Source organism: Hemibagrus wyckioides, linkage group LG05 (assembly GCF_019097595.1).
Source record: "Hemibagrus wyckioides isolate EC202008001 linkage group LG05, SWU_Hwy_1.0, whole genome shotgun sequence".
NCBI lineage: Eukaryota > Metazoa > Chordata > Actinopteri > Siluriformes > Bagridae > Hemibagrus > Hemibagrus wyckioides.
Window position 1 is genome coordinate 3,359,576 of NC_080714.1, and position 17,183 is coordinate 3,376,758.

Below are 17,183 nucleotides of genomic sequence, written 5' to 3' on the forward strand. Positions count from 1 at the left end.
AGTGAAACCAGTTAGCTCCTGCTCTCACTGACGTTACAGCAGCTAAAAAACGTTATGGAGAAACCAACCCTAAGTTTAAACTCCTCTGTCCTGAAGATGTCAGAAAAGTTACAGCTTCACCCCTGACTCTTAAAAAAACCCCTGACACTGGAGACTCCTTCCATAAAAGTTAAAAAAAATTGTGTTCTTACAGAAAACCTCACCAAGTTCATGCTATTGAGCTGTTACTATAGAAACCATAACGAATTACAACAAGTGCATTAATGTAGACTATCAGAGCTGCTGGGAAACGAATCAACTAATCTTTTAACCAATCAGAATCCAGAATTTTAACCGAGAGCTCGTTAGTAACCCCAGTGACGAGGTTTAAAGGCTATGATCACTATAGGAAGCAAAATAGTTAAATTTCAACCAGTTTAAACTCTAATAGCGTGCATTAGAAGATGAAACTGCATGTATGAATTGAGTTAGCGTTTGTAAATTTTACTCGCATTTTGGAAGCAACTTTCAGGTTGTTCTGGTCGGATTCCCATGTGGCCTTCAGAATGTGGTGTGTGATTCTACTCATCATGAATACAAAACAGATGAATACACAGTGGTGTGTGTTACACAAAAACTCAGAACACAAGAGAAAGAAGACTCTTCCCGTAATTGTACAATGCCCTCAGAGCAGGATTCACTTCTCATTCGTTTGTCACAAACAGGAGAGAAGAAAAGTTTTCAGATATTTTCATTTACGAATCTTTTCTAAATCTCTCCTTTTGTCTTATCAACATCCGTGTACATGCTGGATGATGTGTTTATCCCAGTGTGTGTGTATTTAGGTGTGTGTGTGTGTGTGTTCCATCTCGTCCTGTTCTTCATGAAGTCTATGAGCCGACTTTCTCTCCGCTTGCGCAACACTGCTTTAATAAATGAGGCCCATTAGCATGACAAAGCTCTGTACTGAACAGAGGGCCGTGCCAGGAAGGGGGGGGTCTTAACATACCTTTTTTTCCTCAACACACACACACACACAGAAACACACACAGAAACACACACATGTATACACAGAATGCTGGACGGTGAGGAAGGAGGCAGGACGTGATCCTGAAGAGGAGAGCTGACACTTAAAATTGGGTATACACACTAATTTATATATATTTATTTCTATATATATATATACACACACACACACAGTACAGAATGGAGTTTTGGACATGAAGTCCATTGCCATGAAGACACTTGTTCACATATAGACCTGTGTGTGAGCCCCAACTTAGCTCTTTCACACACACACACACACACACACAAACAAACACAGCAAGACAGATGTGTGGCAAGAGAGACAAAGAAACATCTCACTACAAGGGACAGAAGACACACGGAAGACACAGCCCTCATCCGTTCTCCTGTAAGTCCTCTTCCTTTTATTTATTTACTTATTTATTTATTTATTTATTCATTTTTTCCGGACAAATCCGTGGCTTTGTCCTGCTCACGTGCGACTTTGTATTCGTGACGTTCGGAGAATGCAGAAGTATAATTATCCTTCTGGTAAAAGCAGAACAGTGTTAGAAAAATAGAGGAACTCAGAGTCAGTGGATGTTACTGACTTTACACAGTCTGCATTGGTTTGGTTTGGGTCCAGAAGACGGTCAGGGATTTTATGATCGATGCAGTCGGTTTATTTAAGACTCATTTACTGACCATCTCACATTCCTGTCCTCTCTGCTGCTGCTTCCTCCAGATGGGAAGATGTCTCCTGTCCTGCTGATGGCGATTCTGTCCATGGTAAACATAACACAGCTTCATAACACTGACAATAGCACTGATTTCATTTTCTCTCTTTTTTTTTTTTTTTTTACAGATTTTAATTGACAAAACAATCCAGATTTACATTAAGAAACCATTTAATTGAAAAAGTTTTGTATTAAATGTATTAACTTTATGAAACATTTTTGTTAAACATCTTTACACATTTCTAGCTTGTTACTATCACAATTGTATTTAAAAAATGTTTTAAAAATCAAATTTTATGTGCCATTTCAATTACAATCTTGAGGAACCCTGTGCTAAGGTGGAGTTCACTGGCTAGCTATGAAACCGGGAAGCTAATTTAAATGAAATATTTAAATGCAAACTTCACATATTTGCGATACATAACTGTGATATTTAATAATAAAATGTTATTTAAAAAAAAAAAAAATCTTTTTTAAAAATGTAAACTATTATAAATACATGACAATAAATACCAAAAAAAGATTTTGCCTTGTTGTGAACTTGTTAGCAGAAAGATCAGCATTTTGAAAGTAAATAATTCACAAAAAGTCACAAAAAAAATTATGCTAAATAAGAAGCATGAGCAAATGTGACATTATAACAATCTCTATTTTGTTTCAGGATATAAAACTTTTTTTATTTAACTGACCAGTCTAAAAAAGTCCAAATGTCACCTTGCAACTCATTTGCATAAAATCTCTGACATAAAAAAAGTTTGATTTTTAGATATATTTTCTTTTACAGTGTTCTGATTTTTTTTATTTCCTTTATAAAAGGCAAATCCTAAAACAAAGAAAAATCCTTGGTAAAAAATGTGACATACAAATATACAAAAAAAAAAACTCTGTCATATTCTTTGTTTCAGTGTTTCTTTGTTTCATTTCTTGTGTGTGTGTGCGTGTGTGTGTGTGTGTGTGTGTGTTCATGCTAGCTTTCTGAAAGTTTGGCTTCGAAGACAGTCAACACTTCCAGCACTGAAAATATATCAACAGAGTCGTTCCAAGAAGAAATGTCAGAGAGGTGCATTGTGGGTGAGTTTGGCAAAACCCTTTTGTGTTTTTTTTTGCTACCAGAATTCATTAAAATTAAGGGATTTAATTGAAGGTCACAGAATAGAATCTGTAATTTGAAGCTAGGTCAGAAAGAACAAGGGACTAGCCTGAAGCTTTCATGGTACAAAGCTTGACATGGGGGTGGAACCCTGAAGGGTGGATACTTTAGCTTTGGTGTGCATGTGCACCTGGGGGCAGTGAAATATAAGGTATGTAATTGGGCGGTAATAGGCCGACTAGAGGATGTTGTGGGATATATTTCCGCTTGAACCTTTTCATAACTGTTTCCCTGACAAATCATTAGGAATATCTGGTTCTCATGTGTGTGAAAAAGGTTGCAATAAATCCAATGTATCTTTCTCCTGCGGTAGATTCTGTGGCCCTCAGCAACCAACCGGTTCAGACCCAAGAGACGGTGTTCCAGCTGGTGAATACGTCCTGCAGCTTCATCCAGGCTTTCCACTACTGCCAGAGCCACTTCAGCTCCCTCACCTTCCAAGTTCAGAAGGAGGATGAAGAGGGCATGAGGAACGTTCTGGCTCAGACTGGGATGCACCGTCCGGTCTGGGTGAGAGACCACAAGAAAGTCAACCCCACAGCTGCGCAGAGTCTTTCCAAACAGAGTAAGTCTCCTGAGGAGATCTAGCTTCCAAACTGCATAGGGTGAATGCTGATAGCTAGCTAGTTAGTTAGTTCTCTTGGCGTAGCTATCTTCAACAGTAGGGTTGAAGTGGAGTAAAGCAGGATTTGTTCAAATTCAGAAACGTGCATCTGCACAGCTGTTAGGAAAATTAATTTCATTGTTTGTGTTGCTTTGGAATCTGTTATTATCAATAACCGATAGAAGGTGATCACCAAGAATGTCATACTGGCTAAGCTCTGTTATTTTCACTCACCTAGCATTGTCTGCTTTTTTTTTTTTTGTTCCTAGCCAGTGTTTACTGTTAGCGATGAACTTCCAGATGTTTAAGATGTTTTATCAGGTTACTTCTACTGTAGAGATTGTAAGATGCTGTAGTAGCTGACTTTGAATGTGATCTGTTGAATACCAAGACAACCAGGACATATGCTAGGTTTTGGTCACAGTGTCATGTCGTATTAGATGCTGGAATCAGAGTATTTTTATGAACATGAGTAAATGAGCAGTATTGGTATCGATACATCACTAGTTTTCCCCTCTTGTATTTCTGTGGCAGATGTTGTCCTCACAGGATTGTCCTTCTCTGACAACTCTAAAGAAGGATATGCCCGTGTGGAGGCCATGTTTCCACCACTGTCCGCTGTGAGCGTGTGTGTACGTGCCCAGTATGCCCCACAACATAAAGAGGTGTCCACCCTATTCTCATACGCTGCACCTACCCTGACCAACGAATTCCAGCTTCGTGGATACTTAGACAAGTCCAAGCTACAAGTCCTGCTGGCCCTCATCATCCATGGAAAGCATCATTCCTACAAAGCTTGGTTTCCTAACAATGGTGGCTGGCATCAGATTTGCGTTACTTGGCGGAAAAGTGATGGACTTTGGAATATTTATGTGGACGGCGAAAACCGAGACTCGGGTTCGGACAAAGCCTCGTCCCGGGATATCTACGGAGATGGGATATTTATTCTGGGACAGGACCAGGATTCTTTTGGGGGGAATTTCACTGAGCCATTTTTGGGGAACATGACAGATCTAAACATTTGGAATTCGTGGCTGCTGGAGAGTGAGATTAAGATGCTTTTCATGTGTTCACCTTCCTCAACTTTAAAGCCATTTTTCAGCTGGCAAGAGCACAATCTGTATCTCCACACTGTTGTGAAGGAGATTTCAGGGATGGTGCAATGTCCAGGTGAGTATATACAGCTCAATTTCAATCTTGCTGCTCTGGTACAAGTGCAAGCTTTCAAGATGGAAGTATAAGCCTGGCTCATGTGCCAGTATGTTACAAAAGATGTAATATAACCTGCATGGAAAGTAGGTTATTTGGTAAGAGTGTGGAGGAATGAGGAGATAACAGATCTTTAAAAATCTTCAGGTTTGCTGCAGCAGAAACAGAAAGAGCAGGATTCCTGCCGAGTTCTGAATGACTTTAGTAATGGTAAACCAAAATACAGCACGGCACCTTGTACAAACACTCATCCCTTCATCTGCAAAATCGGGAAAGGTTTGTATTCTCTTTTTTTAGGGAAGTGGCTGGGGCCAATTATCTGAGAACAAAGCATCAAATTAACAGCATGTGATGTATATCTAAATATCTGTATGTCCTTCAGAACGCTATCTGAAGAAGAAAGAGCTGGAGGAGTCGTTGATTTCGCATCCGAGTCCCCTCATGCAAAACCTCTTGAGACATGGCGTGGTAAGCATTCTTCTTGATAGATAGATAGATAGATAGATAGATAGATAGATAGATAGATAGATAGATAGATAGATAGATAGATAGATAGATCCCTGAGGGATGGCTTGGCAAGACATAGTGACATCCTCTAGAACACTGCCTAATCATTGCCAATGCATACAAATAAAGCCCACTAGTTAAAGTTAAAGGCTTCACAAAGCATGTGACACTTTTAACTCCTGATCTTGATCACAGTCTTACTTTTATTTGGATAAGACATGGTCTTGGCTAGTCCAGCTAAAACCTGTGCCAAACCAAAACATGATCCACTGTGGCGACCCCAAACATGGAGCAGCTGAAAGAAGGAGAAGAACAACAACAAAGTTCTTTTATACATTGTCTACATTTTATTGTCCACCATTTTTAACATGGCTGAAACTTGGTTCCAACTTGTTTTAGGTGGAAGATTATATCAAAGAATGCTCTAGAATGGCCACTTCCCTTTCTCTCGCCCAGAAATTGAAATGACCCCACTAGACAGAGTTCTGGTGAGGGTTTTGGTGGATCCAAAGCCTATCCCAATAACACTGGATATGAGCTGGTCCATTAAAGGGCACCCTGCACACACATATTCAGAAACTTAATCACGCAGAGGGACTATCTACCTAATGATATGTTTTGGGGAGGTGGGAGAAAACCGAAGAACCTGGAGGACACCTAGACAGACGTGTATGTGCTTTGGGAACGTGACTCTGTTAAACACGTGGTATGGAAATGAGATTCATTTCAGGGATGTAGTGACCAGTCAGAGTGACCACTTTCCTTTCTTTGGCCCAGGAACTGTTGGATTTAAAAAGTGGCTCTTTTTGGAAATGACCCACTAGACAGAGTTCTGGTGAGGGTTGTGGTGGATCCAAAGCCTATCCCAGTAACTCTGGATATGAGCTGGTGCATCAAAGGGCACCCTGCTCCCTGCTTAGGGACAATCTACCTAATAATATGTTTAGGGGAGGTGGGAGAAAACCGGATAACCCGGAGGAAACCTAGACAGACATGGGAAGAACTTTATACAGACAGTAACATGGGTTCTCAGGTTCAGCTCAAGAACCCAGGTGCTGCGGAGCATTTGCAAGTTCTGCCGGTGTTAGTGCCAAGTGTCAGTGTGCAAATATTTTTGTGTTTCAGACCACTGAAGATATCCTTGGTATGCCTGATGCAGACGACACCTGGCCTGGAGTCTCACATCTGCTTAATGTCTCAGAGTCTTACCTGCAGGAGTCCCGGGGCCAGCTGGAGAGCAGGGATGTTCCATCTCTGGTTGGGATGCTGTCTCGTGTTGCTGAGCTGCCAACCACAGGAGACCAGAGCCACAAGATGGCATATGCAGTCAGCCACAGCTTCATCAGTCTGGCGGATACACTCATAAGTGAGGAGATCATGGACAAATGGAAGACCATCAGAGAGGTATCACCATGGAAGTGTATTCTATTATAAAGAGAACAACCATAGACACGATGATTGGTTGGAGAGTTTCTACCAGAAAGTGCTAAATACACATCTTTGTCTTTAGGTGGTTAGTGGACCAATGGTTGTGGTGCAGACCATCGACCGTATGGCATCTAATCTCAGCCCATTGCTTCTAGGGGGCACAGACCACGTCCAAATAAACAGCAGCAATATCAGTACGTCTCTCCACATTCTACTTCTTGTTTTACATTTACAACCAAGTGTCTTATTATTATATATATTATTATCTCAGAGTCTGTGACCAACAGAGGATCTGTGTTTAAATGTGTCGAATTCAGAACTGCAGGTCAGACAGAAGAACGTGTCTGAGAGTTCTCATGGATCAGAGTTCTGCGGTTCCAGGACAGCCGGTCCCACAGGTCTGGACTGCATCTCTCTTCCACCTCAAAGCATGAAAGACCTCCACAATGAGGGTACATAAACACTTCCTATAGCTCCCTCTGAACCGTCTAATCTAACCTTATAAAGAATTTGTCTATTTCTCTTGCTTTTTAGTGATCTGGGTCAGTTTATAACAGAGGTTAGGGTAAACATCTTAAAGTCAAATAGGTGACAGAATACACCTGAGAGGTTTGTATTTACAAGTTGGGAAGTCGTAATTACGATGTCAGGGGTATTCAAGTCGCATTGGTTGGAGTGAGTTGCAGGTGAACCTTCTCTTAATTAACTACAAAAATACAGCTAGGTTTTTGAAGCTACTTCTAGAAAATGTGCGTTCAACTTGTAAACACAATCTTTCTGACATGACTTGAACGAACCATAAAGTTCCTTAACCAATAATCAAAATGGCTCATATATGAGCTCCTTTATCTCCCAGGATGAAGATAGTCCCTTGCTCTCATTTTTCAATTCTGGTTACTAAATAGCATCACTACTCAAACCAGCTGGTAAAGTTAGATCATGTTTAAGCTTGAATAAATATAAACATGTGAGTGTGTTTGTTTGTACGTGTTCAGGCTTCGGGAAAGTGACTCTGTTAAACGCATGGTATGGCACCTTAAGGCCGCTGTTGAATGGAGAGGAAAACATCACACTTATCCCTGTTAGCACTAACACCTCGTTCACGTAAGTATCCGTCAACTTCATATTGCTGCTGAATTCTGGATTCTGATTGGTCAGAAGGTGTTAATTATTTAACAAAGTTTAAAACGAAAGCACTCTTATTTAATAAGTTGTCATTTCTATAGTAACAGCTTGTTAGCAAGGGCTTGTAGCTTGTAGCAGATGCTATTGCTAATAGCTAAAGAGTTTTTTTTTAAATGATGGTAAGTATGTGATTGTTCTGATTGACATGGTGAAGCTTTCTGTTAAGAGACATTTTACATTTTGGGAAGGAGTCTCCAGTGTCAGAGGACGTTTTTGTGACTGATTAACTTGTGGGCTTGTTTTGTGAATGTCCCTCACTCTTAAACTATAAACTGATAAAAATTACAAGGTGCCATTCTTTAATAAAACCACATTAAAATTACTGTGTTTGAATTAGTTTAATTAATGCATGCTAATTTGACATGCTAATGCATGCTAATTTGAATTTAATTTGTGACTGTGTGTAAGGTATAAGGGGACGGTCCTGGGCTCATCGCTCATTTCCAGCACAGTGATGGCTGATGGGAAGTTCGTCAGTCTGGGTGTGCAGTTTACGCTCCACCATCCCACTCCGGTAACCGAAACAGTTAAAACTGAGAATAAAAAAGTTAGAAAGCTGTTTAGACAGCAGGATGAAGACTTAATAAAATCTCACTTACCTTCCTATAGAGCACTTCAGGGATCGTTCACAAGCCGATCTGTGCCTTTTGGGATTTCGAGCTTCTGTGAGTGTGTTTGTTGGGGTATTAATGATTCTGTCAAAGTTTTCTGTCAGTTATCTGTCAGTTTTTTGTCAGTTTTTTGTCAGCTTTCTGTCCATTTTCTATCCATTTTCTGTCAGTTTTCTGTCCATTTTCTGTCAATTTTCTGTCAGTTTTCTGTCCGTTTTCTGTCAGTTTTCTGTCAGTTTTCTGTCCGTTTTCTGTCAGTTTTCTGTCAGTTTTCTGACATGTTTTTGAATTGTGGCTCCATAGGGCAGAGGATAATGGAGGATGGTCGACCGATGGCTGTGAGGTCATTTCCTCACATGAGAACGTGACTTCCTGTTACTGTAACCACACCACCAACTTTGCCCTGCTCCTGCAGATTTATGAAGTTCAGGTAGATGAACTTATTAACTGCTATGTAATCCTATAAAATGCGCTTGGGTTGTCTTCTTAATTTTGTCTTTAGTTTTGTCCTCGAATCACATACATGTGCACTATTCTAGCCATAGTATAGTGTAGTATAATAAGTGCATAGTGTGTAGTCATTTGCAGTCACCTCAGGCTTGCTGATTGGGGATAAATACAATTAAATTTAAATATAAATTTAAGTCTAATATTACTCTTGAACTTTTTGTCTAATATTAATCTTGAAATTTGTGTCCTATATTTCTTATGTTCTGTATAGCTGTTTTGAGACAATGTCCATTATTAAAAGTGCTATACAAATAAAATTAAATCAAATTGAATTGAATTTGGGACACGTCAATCCAGCTAAACAAATATGTTCAAACTGCTGCTCCTGCTGCATCAGAGGGCAGTGTAACATCAAGACATGATTAGCTAGTGTCAGTGTGATTGACAGTGGAGGAGAACGTGTACCTTTTTTCTAAGGATACTATTTGAAACACATAGTCGTGTGTGTGTGTGTGTGTGTGTGATCTGCAGCGCACCCCAGAGGATGAAAGAGCTCTACAGATCTTGACCTTTGTCGGCTGTGGAGTGTCTCTGTGTGGCCTGATCTTCACCTTCATCCTCTTCATTGCTGTCAGGTGATCATGTGTATTTCATTATACACGCATATATTCAACGGACACTTTATTAGGTCGTTTTGCTTTGTAGCTACATTCGTTACACTGTCTGTTGCCATGCAAAAAGTATTACCCCCCCCCAAGCGCCCCCCACACACACAAACACACCCGTTTCCAGTGCATCAGCGGCAAGAAGCTAGCACTGAGTGGATATTATTTAGCTAGATACTAAATCTCCTTTTTAATGTGTGTGAATCATCCTCTAGGCTTCATGAAGTGTTTAAAGGCTGCAATAACACTGATGTAGCACACAAACACACACATATACACACACCTACACACACACACACACCATGTCAGTGTCACTGAGAATAAACCACCACAGTTATAACATCTGCTCAAACACCATAGTGCTCATGTATTGGGCTCTATCCATCACCGGAAGATCGGGGTCCAATATTTAATAAAAACATGATGACTTTAATCCAGAGAAAGAAAAGTTAATAGGAGTTCATCAGAAATTAAAATATCTTGTTTTAAATGTACAGTAAACATTTAAAGGTGTTTCTCAAAAAATGTCAGATTGATATTTGGAAATGTTATTTTGTAAACCCCCCCTAAATCGGACCGTACCATTTCTTAACTGTGTACACAGATACTGTAGAAAGGAACTCGTCGCACTTGTTTTGTGTCTCAGCTAGTGGTCTGTGATGGAAAGCCAGGGGTTTGGGAAGTTTTTTTTAACATGTTAATATTATGTAAATATAAATATTAATAAATAATATTTAAACAGCTGGATTGTGTTCATATAATAAATCTGTAGTGTAGCATTATTTCACTCACCAGTCACTAAAACACTAAAACTAGGATTCCTGTAATGAATGCTAAATGTTGTGTGTGTGTGTGTGTGTGTGTGTGTGTGTGTGTGTGTATTTCCTGCTCTGTGTCTCCCTCTAGTGTCCCAAAATCTGACCGCACCACAGTGCATAAGAATCTGATCGTAGCTTTGGCAGCTGCCCAGTTTCTCCTCATCTTCAGCTACTGGGCTTCTGCTAACCAGGTACATCATGATATTACACAGTGATCAGAAAATATCCAGTAATTATTTACTGTTTATAAAATACGAGGCTACTGTTACTGCTGGACATTTTTCTATACCAGCTCGTCCGCTCGCATCACAATAAGAACCGCAGGTTATACTTTTCCTTTGATCCATTTATAGTTACATTTATCTTGTTATGTTGAGGACATATACAATTTGAAATACTAAGCCTCAGCATAGAGATTTGATCTGGAAATGTAAAAGTCTGACTCAAAATTGTAACATTACCTTAGAATTCTGACTTATTATCTCAAAATTCTAACATTATCGAAGAATTCTGACTCATTCTCTCAAAAGTCTAACAATGTCTCGGAATTCAAGCTTATCATCTCAAACCTTACCCAAAATGTAATTTGATCTCAGAATTCTGACTCATTATCTCAAAATTCTAACAGAATTTTCTCAGTCTCAGGATTATAGCTTATTATCTCAAACCCTTTTTTCCTGATGTGAAAAATTATTTTATCTCAAAATTCAGTATTTTAACATTGTCTCAGAATTCAAAGAATTTGAATCAAAATGTAATTTTACCTCAAAATTCTGACTTCTTATCTCATAATTCTGACTTCTCATGTTCTTGTTCTTATTTATCTCAACATTCTAACACTGTCAGAATTCTAGCTTATAATCTCAAACATTTTACTTATTTCAAAATTTAGTTGTTTATTATTATTGCTTATTTATCTCAAAATTCTGACTTATTATTTCAATATTTTAACATTAAAAAGTCTCAGAATTCTAACATTGTCTCAGAATTTTAGCTAATTATCTCAAAATGTTATTTTATCTGACTAATCAATTCTGACTAATCAATATTTTAACATTGAGAAGTCTCAGAACCCTAATAATTTGAATTTGCTTATTATCTTACACATTTAACTTACTTAAAAATTGTATTTTATCTCAAAATTCTGACTTATTATCTCAGAATTCTAACATTGTCTCAGAATTCAAAGAATTTGAAGTTATAGCTTATTATCTCAAAACTTAAAGACATTGAATTATCTCACCATGATTTATCTCGAAATTCTAACATTGTCTCGGAATTTGAATTTTTGGCCTATTGGCTCAAACGTTTTACTTATCTCAAAATATTATTTTATCTCAAAACTCTGATCTTAATGTTCTGATTTATCTCCAAATTCTAACATTGTCTCAGAATTCTAGCTTATTATCTCAAACATTTAACTTACCTCAAAATTGTATTTTATCTCAAAATTCTAACATTGTCTCAGAATTCTAAGAATGATAAGTTCTAGCTTATCATCTCAAATGTTTTATTTTATTAAAATTATTTTATTTTATCTCAAAATTCTGAATTCTCAAGACTTATCTCAATGTTCAGATTTATCTCAAAATTCTAATGTCGTCTTAGAAACGAGTTTACCTCAACCTTTTTTTCTGTCTAATTTTTTTATTTTATACACAAAACTCTGACTTATCTCAATATCTCAAGATTATCTCAGAATTTTAGCTTATTATCTCAAACATTTTATTTATATCAAAATTGTAACTCAAAATTCAGATTCTTATTTTAATGTTGTAGAATATCCATTCAGTTCCTGTTCTCACCTACCTCTCCATACCTCAAGCTCCTCTGTCCTGAAGACAGTTTTATCTCTAAATCCTCTAAACACCTCCTGACCGAGAAATTCACATCAACGATCTGCATCACATCGATGACTGAACTCGTTCTTTAATGTGAAAAGTCCCTGTTTCTATGGAAACAATAACACATTAGAATGAATACACTGAGATAAATAAGATTAGCGCCTGCACTACTGTTCGAGCTGCTGTCCGAGATCGTTAATCAGCACCTTCTGACCGATCAGGATGGAGAACTCAGGAGTATGCTGGTGTTTTATAGGAGCTGTGTTTGATGGTGACGGCTCTCCTTCACCTGTTCTTCCTGGCCTCGTTCTGCTGGATGCTGGTTGAAGGGCTGCTGCTCTGGAGCAAAGTCGTCTCCGTGAACATCAGCGAGGATAAAAGAATGAGATTCTACTATGCACTGGGCTGGGGTGTGTGTGTGTGTGTGTGTGTGTTTATTTGCATTGTATATCACTTCCTTTTCTATACTGCATTTTATATACTTGCCTTCTACATCACTTCCTGTTCTATACATTTAGACGGATGAATACGGATAATGTGTGTGTGTGTGTGTGTGTAAAACCCATGTTTGTTTGCATTCTGTATCACTTCCTATTCTATACATTTAGATAGATCAATACGGATAATGTGTGTGTTTGTATTTGAGTGCGTGTGTGTGTGTGTGTTTAAAGCCCACGCTTACTTGCGTTCTATATCACTTCCTGTTCTATACTGTTACACAAATGAATACTGACAATGTATTTGTGTGTGTGTTTGTGTGTGTGTCTGTGTGTGTCTGTGTGTGTGTGTATGTGTGTGTGTCACTCCCAGGCTTGCCAGTTGTCATTGTCTCTGTAACCTTGACAGTGTCACTGAAAAAGTACAAGGCGGAGCAGCACTGCTGGCTCAACACAGAGTCTGATATTATTTGGGCGTTTGTGGGACCTGTACTGTTTGTTCTTACGGTAAGTGTGTGTGTGTGTGTGTGTGTGAGATATCCACATGTTTTGGTTATTTCAGGTTTTACCGTCACATCTCTTCCTGTCTCTTATTTTAAGGTCAACTCCGTGGTCTTGTGCCGAGTCGTCATGGTAACCGTCTCTAGCGCACGTCGCCGGGCCAAAATGTTGGCGCCAAGCTCCGCCTCCAAATCGAAACCCCTAGATTTGACATGGTGAGTCTCCGTCCCTTTATTAATATATACATACAACATATAACAATACATAATTGGAGAAAAAATAAGAGCTAGTTTAAGTGCTTCAGGAAAAGGTAGGTCTTCAGCCGTCAGTCAGTGGCTCGGCTGTCAGACATCTAGGAGAAGTTCATTCCACCACCTCGGTGCCAAAACAGAGAAGAATCTAGATGTACACCTACCTCTTACCCTGAGAGATGGTGGGACCAGTCAGGCAGTGCTAGTAGATCTGAGGGAGTGAGGTGCAGGGCGAGGAGTAATAAGAGCTTTGAGGTCAGATGGTGCTGGTCCATTCTTGGCTTTGTAGGCAAGTTGTAGTGTTTTGAATCTGATGCAGCTACCGAAAGCCAGTGGAGGGAACGCAGCAGTGGGGTGGTGTGGGAGAACTTAGGCACGTTGAAAAAAAAGTCATGCAGCAGCATTTTGGATCGTTTGCACTGGATGAATTGCATTCAGAGATACTGGCCTGCCAGTAGAGAGCTGCAGTAATCCAGTTTGGAAATGACCAGAGACTGAACAAGCACCTGAGTAGCCTGTGTGTATAGAAATGGTCAAATCCTTCTGATGTTGTACAGAAGAAACTGACATGAGCGTGGCAACATGGGAGGAAAAGGACAGTTGATTGTCCGTGGTTACCCCAAGGTTGCGAGCAGTGGTCGAAGGGGAGATCATGGAGTTGTTCAGAGATAATGCAAGATCCTGGGCTTGAGATGAAACACCTGGGATGACCAGCAGTTCAGTTTAGCTGGGATTGAATTTCAGCTGATAAGCTGTCATCCAAGCTGTCATCCAAGATTAAATGTCCACCAGACAGACAGATCCAAACAGAAGACGTGGTATCTGAGGGAGGGAAGGAGAAGATAAATTGGGTATCATCGGCATAGCAGTGGTATGAAAGAGAGTGAGTATAGAGGGAGAAAAGGAGAGGACCAAGTACTGAGCCTTGTGGAACACCAGTAGAGAGTCTGCGTGGAGCTGTTAATCCCTTCCATGTTACCTGATGTGAGCGACCATCCTGGTAGGAAGCAAACCATTCCCATGCTGTACCACAAATTCCAAGACTCCTGAGGGTGACAAAAGAGTCTTGTGGTTAACTGTGTCAAATGCTGCAGAAAGCTTGAGGAGGATGAGGACTGATGACAGCTTGGCTGATCTAGCAGCAGGTAGTTTCTCAGTGACCGCTAAAAGGGCAGTCTCTGTGGTGCTTTGAAGCCAACCTGATTGGGATCATGGAGGTTTTCTGTAGGAGATATTCAGACTCAGATTCAGATTATAAACAATGCTTTCGAGAATTTTTGAAAGAAAGGAGAGAAGTGATACCAGTCTGTAGTTACTGATGTCAGAGGGATCCAGAGCAGGTTGCTTCAGTATGGGGATAACCCTTGCTTTCTTAAAGGCAGTTGGTACATGGCCAGATGTTATGGATCAACTGATGACTGTGGTGATGAAGGGCAGGGGGCCAGGCGAGATGGTCTGGAGCATAGTGAAAGGGATTGGATCCAGTGGGCTGGTGGTAGGATTGCAGGACTGGATGATTTGCAAAACCTCTTCTGCTGCTACGGTTGAGAGATGCTTCAGTGAAGGAGTAGCTGAGTCCTGACTGTGTAATGTAAATGAAGTTGAGGCAGAAGTGAAAGTCCGGTAGATCTTCTCAAATGTCTCTGTGTAAAAAGTGGCGAAATCTTTGGCGGTCAGGGAGGATGGAGCAGGTGGAGTCAGAGGGTTGAGTAGTGAAGAGAAGATGTTGTGGAGCTTTCGGGGATCTTGTGCAAAAGCTTGGAGCTTTTCCTTGTAGAAGCAAGTATTGGCAGTAGTCACGTCCGAAGTGGGGTTGAGATTTCTTCCACTTCCTCTCTGCTGATCGTAGTTCTATCTGATTGTTGCGAAGCACATTTGACAGTCAAGGAGCAGTTCAAGAAGTCTTGCTGCATTGGACAAAGGGCAGAGAAGGTCCAGGTTGAGGAAAGAGAGGAGAGAAAAGTGTCTGTAGTCCAGGGGTAGGAAAAGGAGTCAAGGTCAGGAAGAGATAAAAGAGTGCAAGGAAGCTACAGAGGAATGGGAGATAGAGTTATGGATAGAGCTACATTTAGGTAAGACAGGGAGAATGATAGTGGATACTAAGTAATGATCGAAGATGTGAAGTGGGCTAGCTGTCATGTATCTGGGGAAGGACAGGTGAAGACCAAATCCAGGGTGTTTCCTCCCTTGTGTGTGGGATGGCAGCTGTTGAATGACACGGAGAATGAATTCAGAAGAGCCAGAAGGCCAGAAGACTGAAGCTTGTTGGATGGGAGGTTGAAATCTCCAAGGACCATCAGAGGGGTGCTGTCAGATGAGAAGACACTGAGGAGTGTGTCCATTTCTTCTATGAAGTCTCCTAGGGGACCAGGATTGTGGTAGATGACAATGATGAAGAGGTTGATTGGAGAGGTAACGTGACAACAGCAGACCTGTGCCACCACCCCTGCCTGATTCTCGAGGTGAGGGAGAGAAAGCATAGGCAGAGGATAGAGCAGCAGGTGTAGCAGTGTTCTCGATTAGTGCCAGACAATCAAAGGAATAGTGGGAGGCTAAAGCTGAGATGAAATCAGCCTTCCTTACAGCAGACTGGCAGTTCCAGAGCCCACCTGTTTGAGACTGAGACAACAGAGGAGGGTAGATAAGTTTGCTGGAAACATGACCTCTGCTTTGTGGATGAGAGTGCCTGTGTCTGTAAGAGGTAACAACAGAGATGGGTTTGAGGCACATGTCTGTGGTTTAGTGAGGTTAAGTATGAGTTAAGAATGTAACAGAACAAGAAAAGTATGTGAGTAGACACTTACTATTTAAGATGTTAACAGGTCTTGGCAGAGCTACCTGCAAACGTGGAGAACCTTCAATATATATTAGTAAGCCCTGCCCACAATTCACTCCTTAAGGGAGACTGAAACTACTATTGATTAATCACTAAGACCAACACGAAAGGATCAACAAGCTAAACAATATAACACAGTCCAAATAACAACTCTAGAACCGACCAAGTTAAACAAATTGTACACAAAAGTCAGAATTCTACCTTACCAGAGGGAAATAGATTCAAAATGAAGAGCTAAAGCTAATCTAGGAACTTAATTTAATCCAGGATCTGAATTCCTGCAACTTTATATAATAAACTATTTAAGTTCAACTTAACTGGTTAAGTTTAAAGGATATTAAAAAGAAGAAACTTCAATTTATATTAAAGATTTTAATTCCAGGAACTTTTTTATCTCAGATTTTTATTCTATTGTCTCAGAATTTTCAAAATATCTCAGATTTCAGCGTTTATCTCAAAATTCCGACTTATTTTTTGCAGCTATTACTGCAAGACTCCACTTTTCATTTTTCCTTTCTTTTTTCTTTGTTTTTCTTTTTTTCTTTCTTTCATCCTTTCTTTCTTTCTTTCTTTCTTTCTTTCTTTCTTTCACCCAGGAAATTTCATCCTGCAACTTCATATAATTAACTATTTAATATAATTTTATAATTTTAATTTAACTTAAAGAATTTAATTCCAGGAACTTTTACTACTTCAAAATTCAAACTTATTTCAAAATTTCAACTTTTTTATCTCAGATTTGTCTCAGAATTCCCGAAATATCTCAAATATCAGATTATGATCTCGAAATTCCTACTTAGTTTCTTGCAGCCATTACTAAACGATTGTGTCGGATTTTAACTTGTTATACCAAAATAATGGCTACTCGTCATCGTGATCATTAAACCACACACACAGAGCTGAACCATCTTCTGGTTTCATTTAAACAACAATGAGATGAAACCAATCGGAAAAAATCCCACTTTA

At 39.6% G+C, this 17,183-nt stretch overlaps 1 protein-coding gene across 1 annotated transcript in view; it reads left to right on the plus strand.

Annotated features, from left to right (window-relative positions):
* Window positions 1–1,040: 1,040 nt before the first annotated feature.
* The window catches only part of adgrd2 (adhesion G protein-coupled receptor D2), a 23,281-nt gene continuing 7,138 nt past the window's right edge, over window positions 1,041–17,183 (plus strand). The window contains exons 1-19 of the mRNA XM_058388709.1: window positions 1,041–1,393; window positions 1,730–1,773; window positions 2,693–2,792; window positions 3,185–3,436; window positions 4,010–4,645; window positions 4,832–4,960; window positions 5,067–5,152; window positions 6,317–6,595; window positions 6,702–6,813; window positions 6,937–7,071; window positions 7,615–7,723; window positions 8,213–8,318; window positions 8,414–8,469; window positions 8,719–8,845; window positions 9,397–9,500; window positions 10,437–10,539; window positions 12,449–12,602; window positions 13,003–13,136; window positions 13,230–13,345. Coding sequence (XP_058244692.1) covers window positions 1,312–1,393; window positions 1,730–1,773; window positions 2,693–2,792; window positions 3,185–3,436; window positions 4,010–4,645; window positions 4,832–4,960; window positions 5,067–5,152; window positions 6,317–6,595; window positions 6,702–6,813; window positions 6,937–7,071; window positions 7,615–7,723; window positions 8,213–8,318; window positions 8,414–8,469; window positions 8,719–8,845; window positions 9,397–9,500; window positions 10,437–10,539; window positions 12,449–12,602; window positions 13,003–13,136; window positions 13,230–13,345 — 2,864 coding nt within the window. The 5' untranslated portion in view covers window positions 1,041–1,311. The remainder of the gene's footprint in view (window positions 1,394–1,729; window positions 1,774–2,692; window positions 2,793–3,184; window positions 3,437–4,009; window positions 4,646–4,831; window positions 4,961–5,066; window positions 5,153–6,316; window positions 6,596–6,701; window positions 6,814–6,936; window positions 7,072–7,614; window positions 7,724–8,212; window positions 8,319–8,413; window positions 8,470–8,718; window positions 8,846–9,396; window positions 9,501–10,436; window positions 10,540–12,448; window positions 12,603–13,002; window positions 13,137–13,229; window positions 13,346–17,183) is intronic.